The sequence below is a fragment of the Hipposideros armiger genome, unplaced genomic scaffold, assembly GCF_001890085.2.
Source record: "Hipposideros armiger isolate ML-2016 unplaced genomic scaffold, ASM189008v1 scaffold_28, whole genome shotgun sequence".
Taxonomy (NCBI): domain Eukaryota; kingdom Metazoa; phylum Chordata; class Mammalia; order Chiroptera; family Hipposideridae; genus Hipposideros; species Hipposideros armiger.
In genome coordinates this window covers 2,000,067-2,007,294 of record NW_017731378.1, presented here as the reverse complement: position 1 = coordinate 2,007,294, position 7,228 = coordinate 2,000,067, and the positions used below count along the sequence as shown (strand labels likewise).

Below are 7,228 nucleotides of genomic sequence, written 5' to 3'. Positions count from 1 at the left end.
CAATGATAATACCAACATGGGCCAGTGAAGCGACATCCTCCACAACTAGACTGAAGAACAAAAGGACAGCAACTTGTCTATTCCCCTTCCCCAATTCCCCAATGCTGTTCACCTCCCCCCAACCCCCCAATAAAATCTTAAAAACAAACAAGAATGAGCTGGAGAAAAAAACTACTCTTCTGAGTCCTGGGTGGTGGGTGGGAAGAGGAGGGTGATGTCAGAAAACAGGGAAGCGTCTGTATAATTTTCTTTAATTTTCATGAGAATTCTAGACAACAAATATAAATATGAAAGCAAACACACAGAAAATACATCTGACAGAAATAACATGGCAGGCAATATAAATAGTAATCGTTACATGAAAAAACACATAGCCTTACCAACAATTAAATACAAATAAATTTTTTAAATTTCTAGAAGGATACACAAGAAATTGTTAATAGTGGTTGCTTTCAGGAGGGCTGAAAAAAACAAGCTAAACTATAGTCATGCAACCCATAACAATGGTCAATGATGAACAGTGCATACCATGGTGGTCCCATAAGATTATAATGGAGCTGAAAAATTCCTATTACCTAGTGACATCATAGTTGTACTAGTGTTGTAGTGAAATGCATTATTCACGTGTTTGTGGTGACGCTGGTGTAAGCAAACCTACCTCACTGGCAGTTGCAGAAAAGTATAGCACACAGTTATGTACAATACATAATACTTGGTAATGATCATAAACGACTCTATTACTGGTTTATGTATTTACTATACCATATTATTTATTATTTTAGAGTGTACCCTACTTATAAAAGAAAGTTTGCTGTAAAACAGTATGTCGTGCTACAGCAGCAGCAGCAGCAGCCTCACACATCTCGTGTTTAGTGAGTCTCTTGATTGTNCTTAGTTGTGTAGGGTGCAGCTAGCTCAGCTCCCAAGCCCAGTTGCCATCTGGCTGCCCATTGGCAGCTCTCTACTGCTCAGTTCAAGGTTCAATTTAGTTGGGGGCGGGGGAGAGTGCAGCCCACCATCCCATGCGGGAGTCGAATCAGCAACCTTGTTGTTAGGAGCACATGCTCTCACCAGCTGAGCCATCCTGCTACCTGTTGGCAGCTTAGCTCAGGCGCAGCTCACTGGCCCATGTGGAAATCGAACCGGTGACCCTGTTGCTCAGAGCTCGTACTCTTAACCAACTGAGCCACTCGGCCAGCCCCAAAAGACTCTTAAAACTCAACAGTAAGAAAATGAATGACCCAATTAAAAAGTGAGCCAAAGATGTTAATAGTCATTTCACCAAAGAAGATATACAGAAGACAAATAAGCATATAAAAGCTGTTCCATTTAATGTCATTAGGGCTATGCAAATTAAAACAACAGTGAGATATCATCACACATGTATTAGAATGGCCAAAATCCACAACACTGACAACACCAAATGCTGACAAAGATGGGGAAAAACAGGAACTCTCCTCCATTGCTGGTGGGAATGCAAAAATGGTACAGCCACTTTGGAAACAGTTTGGCAGTTTCTTACAAAACTCAACACATTTTTACCATAAGATCTACTAAGCACACCTCTTGGTGTTTACACAAATGAGTTGAAAACTTATGTCCACATAAATATCTGCACATGGATGTTTATAGCAGCTTTATTCATAATTGCCTAAACTTGGAAATTAAATTAGGTTGCCTTGTTGGTTCTTTTTGATGTGATTATTACATTGGCAGTGGGTATTGTGTATCCTGAACTCAGCAATGCTTTTAGTTGTTTGAACAATTACTGTGTTTCCCTGAAAATAAGACCTAGCCAGAGACTAAGCCATAGCGTGATTCTCCAGAGGGCATGCACCCCTAACATGAGGGTTTTATGACCTGTTTCAGGGAGAAGGGTGCCTTTTCCACAAACTCCTTCAGTTTAAAATATTCAGTATGCCAAGATGCCATATTTTGGCATCTAAAATCATGCTACGGCTTATTTTCTGGCTAGGTCTTATTTTTGGGGAAACGGTATATCTATCTAATGAAATTAAAAGACCTGAGGAAGATCTCTACTGCCAATCCAAAAAGGTCAGCAGTGGCTCCAGCACCTTCAACAATTTTATCAGTGACTTACAGGCTTCACGGAAGCTCACCTTTAGTTAATGGATCTCTATTACATGTTCATCTCACACAGGCTTCTTCAATAATGAAAACATTTCTATGTTAGGCACTCTAAACATTTTGCCTCATTTAATCCTCACAAAAATCATATGAGGTAAGTACTTTTATTCCAATTTTACCAATAGGAAAACTGAGGTCCAGAAAGGTTAAGAAAATTGTGTTACATCCAACAACTTACGAAGATAATGCTTCAGATCTGTATGGCACAAACATCAACAGACATCCTTCCACCCCTTTATGTGGTAGGGAAAACTGGAGAAAGAATATACGCTCCGGGGAGAAAGTCTGATTAAAGACCTCAAAAATTTTATGATTTGATGTATATAATATTTACACAAAAGACAAAAGAGTGTGATGATGCCCTGTACCGAAGGATACACCATAGGATTTCCTTAAACCACAAGCTGTCCTAGTGCCATGAAAATGTGATCTGAATGTCAAACATATACAAGTTTTCAGGGATGCTCCTATGCTATCTGATGAGGTGTTCTGTGAATTCTCCCCTTTTCAAGTGTTATCATCGCTGTTTAAAGGCTGCACTAAGAAAGGCTGCTGGCCTCAGCTCTGCTGGTCTTATGTGAAACAATTTCCCCCACATCTCTTCTTACTGGTCTCCAAATAAATCTCTTCTTCATGGCCAGTGTCTGTGTGCTATAAATAAATGAATGCATTGAAATAACTCAGTAGGAAGGGACGTTTGATCACAATGACTCAGGGGAAAATCTGCTGTATCATTTCTAGTTAGTAAGCAAATGTGAATAAGTGATTGCATTTCAATAACTTTGAAAAGTCTACAAAGGTTCAATGTTCAAGATAACCCAAGAATTGTATACTTTTAGTTAATGATTACAGAGAAATTTTAAAAAGGCTTTCTCTCTTGTGCAATACCGTAATCCAGATTTAAGCGGTAACAATAACAAGATTTTTTTCCTTCACATTTTTTCCTCATTAAACTTTGTTTTAATGAGTCTCAAAATTCTGTGGCAGATTTTCGGTCAAGTTGTTTTTATTAAAAAGTACTGATTTTAAAACCTAACTTAAAAGCTGCCACACTCCAAAAAGCAAAGTGATCCACAAACATTCTTCTTTCCTTCTGAAGGTTTTGCGATGTATTGTTAACATTAATCAGTCTTTTACTACTTAACTAACATGGCCAGTTGACACAAACAGTTCTGAAGCTGTTCTTCCACCACTGATTAAGACTGGGGTGGCAGGTATTGGGGATAATATTCATTTAGCCTTCTGAGCTTTCTGGGCAGACTTGGTGACTTTGCCAGCTCCAGCTGCCTTCTTGTCCACGACTTTGATGACACCAACAGTTGTCTGTCTCATGTTGTGAACAGCAAAACAACCCAGAGGAGGGTGGCCAGAGAAGCTCTCAACACACACGGGCTTGCCAGGAACCATATCAATGGTGGCAGCATCACTAGGTTTCAAAACCTTCCGGCCATCTTCCAGCTTTTTCTCAGAACAATCATCAATCTTCTCTTTTAGTTCAGCAAAAATTGTTCACATTTGCAAGTGATGTGAGCTGTGTGACGATTCAGAATAGGTGCATGTCCAGCATGGCTTTGGCCTGGATTGTTCAGGGTAATCACCTGAGCTGTGAAGCCAGCTGCCTCCATAGGTGGGTCAGTTTTGCTGTCGCCAACCACATTGTCATGATGAACATCTTTGACAGACACGTTCATGACACTGAAACCCACATTGTCCTCAGGAAGAGCTTCACTCAAAGCTTCTTGGTGCATTTCACCAGACTACTTCATTACAACAGACTACTTCAGTTGTAACGTTGACTGGAGAAAAGGTGACCACCATGCCAGGTCTCCACTTGGCCCACAGAGACGGTACCAATACCATCAATTTTGTAGATGTCTTGGAGGGGCAGATGCAAAGGTTTGTCAGCTGGATGAGTTGGTGGCAAGATGCAGTCCAGAGCTTCAAGCAGCGTGTATCATTGTCATCTTTACAGGAAATTTTCTATTCCTTGAGCCAAGGCATGTTAACACTTGGCTCCAGCATGTTGTCACCATTCCAATCAGAAACTGGCACAAAAGCTAGTGTGTTAGGGGTGTAGCCATTTTTAAAAAAATTATTAAGATTTTTATTGGGGAATTGGGGAAGGGGAACATTGTGTTGCGTTTTTTTTTTTTTTCCAGGACCCATCGCTCCAAGTCAAGTTGTTGTCCTTCAGTCTTAGTTATAGAGGGCACAAGCTCAGCTCCAAGTCCAGTCGCCGCTTTTCAAACTATAATAGTTGTGGGGTGGGGTCGGGGGTGGGGCATGCGGCCCACTATCCCATGTGGGAATCGAATCGGCAATCTTGTACAGCTGAGCCATCTGGCCACTCTTTGGCAGCTCAGCCTAGGCGCAGCTCATTTGCCCATGTGGGAATTGAACCAACAACCCTATTGCTCAGCGCTCACACTCTAACCAACTGCGCCACGTGGTCAGCCTGCCAATTTTCTCTTTTNAAAAATTAAAAAATAAAAAATAAAAAATAAAAATAAAGGCAAGGCTCTTAGCATATACATTCATTAGTACCCAAATCTGTGCATGCTATTCATAGAGGCTCCATTACTAGCTTCCTGACCAAGGGTAACTCTTTAGAATATGCTTCAGTTACTCTCCTAAAATAGAAAAAAAAAACCAGTTCTATTACCAGTGTGTTGTTAGTATAAAATGTTGTGACATTATACATATGAAAGTGACAGATAAAGCTAGCGATAAACTTCGCCATTTGGGACCTGCTCACAGGAAAAGCATCTTTCATCACTAAATTCCATTCTTCCTATCTGTAGCCTCAGTTGAAAGAAATAGCTGTTCTGATTAACTTCCCTAACTTCCACAATTTTTACTATAGGTCTTTGTAAATTGTCAGATGAACCTTATGGTCCAGCCATTTTTCTACCTGGGAACAGAGGTAGAGATAACTTGGTAAACACCAGAGATAACTTCCACCTTTATCAAGTCTGGGAACTTTTACATCCCGCTTCCCAAATCTGGGAATTTTTATGCCGTACCATTTTACCCTGTATCCTTAGCATCTTGCCCAAGGCAACATATCCAATGAATACATAATAAAAAGAGACAATGAAAGAAAAAACAAAACAAAAATCTTCCCTTTCATATTCAGCTAGGCTTATTCAGGGTGAAAATAAGAGACTCATAATAGAATGGAAATTTTTATTTTACAAATGAAAAAGTAAAATACTTCTATGAAACTGACCCATAAGTCATACTCTAAATTCATACCTTGCAGTTGAATTTTCTCGGTTCATCAATTAATACCACTGAAGACAGACTAAGCCTCTATCTGAGGAAGAAGCACAGACCAGATTCAACCATGATGATGGAGATGGCTGGTGAGATTTAGCAAAGGGAGTCATTGTAGCTCTGTTTCAACAGCTTTTTCTTCTTGGAAAGATTCTCCATGGCCATGTGAGGCTTAAAACAAAGACCTTTACTGTCCTGGCCAGAAAAGGTTACAGTTGTGTCACAGGGAATTGTAGACTATGCNTTCTGGTGCTGATTTAACCTCATGTTGTTTTGTACAGTAACATGATGTACAGGCTTGTAGCCCAGGAGCAACAAAATATGCCATGTAGTCCAAGTGTGATACCATCTCGGTTTGTGTAAATGCACCCTATGGTGTTTGCAATGATGAAATCGCCTAACGATGCAGTTCTCTGAATGCATCCCTGTTAAGTGGTGCATGACAGTGTATAAAAGATGTTGAATCCAGTAGAATACTTGTTCCCCATCAGCAGCCACCAAACAACTTGTTGATCAAAACCACCTGTTGATAAGACAAAGCAGAGCGTATTCTTATCACAGCAAGAAAAATCATTACCTCGACATGTGTTGACATTTTTACTATGAAGTTGTTTAAATTCATAATACCAAATACATTCTTATAACTTATGGTTATGACTATACAGTTTTGTGAATTGAGAACAAGAAAATGGTCAAATTAGTAGGCCTAAGGAACTTTGCTGAACACTACTGTAAAATACTTATTTCTCTGTGTCGCTACATATATCCACACATGTATGTCAAAATCTTGGGAGAGTGATTTTATTAGCACTTACCAAAATATTTGAGAGGAATATACTACATATATCCACACGTTTGTAAAAATTTTGGGAGAATGATTTTATTAGCACTCACCGAACATATTTGAGAGGGATTACCAAGTGGTATTCGCGAAAGAAGTTTGAAGAGGTCCATATTTTAAAGAAAAAAATCTATAATTTCAATTTAAAATTTTTACTGTGGAGGTTGGGCACATAGAGCAGCAAATACAGTGCTGGGCATATGGATATGGGCTAAGTAAATAAAATGTGCTATTCTCATAATCATGACTTTTGACTTGAGACACAACTGTTTCCATTTGACCAATAAAGAAAGGAAGGGTCTTTTTGGCATCTTGTGAGTGGATCCTTGTGCAGTGGGTTGAAAATCTCCAAATAGGGTTACGTATTTATAGGTGTCCATTCTTCACACTCTTGACTTCTGAATAAATTCAAGGTATAAAGTGCATTCTGTAAGACAGCTCTGAAGTTGGCTGAACTCTGGACCAGCTTAATTAAGCTGTAAGTTTAGAGGCATTTGAGCTCGGTCAAACCATGTAATAACTTACCAGTAAGACATTTTCTAAAGATAGAATTTCCCTTCCAACTATCATACTGTACACACAAAGATTTGGAAGTTTCTTAACCCCATTACGAAAGGTTGCTATGAGCCTTCTTCACAGCAAATGCTGGAAGGCAAACTGACTCATCCCCCAACTACCTTAGGACCCTTATAAAAGGCACACCCAGCTTATTGTAGATAGGCTTGGATGAAAACATATTATTAGTTCAGATAACCAAAAACCCAGATATAGTGCTCTTCTCAGGATTGATTTATTCCAATGGCTATGCTCCATTTCCCTCTTATTTTTTTGGCTTTGCTCTCATTTGAAATCAGCTTTCTCCTCAAACAGGTGATCAGATGGCTGCAGCAGTTTCAAGACTCATATTCACACATCGTAACATATAGCAAAGAGAGAAGGGGTCATTTTCAGGTCTCCTAGAGC

General features: G+C 39.5%; 1 protein-coding gene across 1 annotated transcript in view; it reads right to left on the bottom strand.

Moving 5' to 3' along the window:
• ABCC2 (ATP binding cassette subfamily C member 2) overlaps positions 1 to 3,896 on the bottom strand; it is a 97,576-nt gene extending 93,680 nt beyond the window's left edge. Inside the window, exon 1 of the mRNA XM_019636278.1 lies at positions 3,747 to 3,896. Coding sequence (XP_019491823.1) covers positions 3,747 to 3,896 — 150 coding nt within the window. The remainder of the gene's footprint in view (positions 1 to 3,746) is intronic.
• Between the last annotated feature and the right edge of the window lie 3,332 nt (positions 3,897 to 7,228).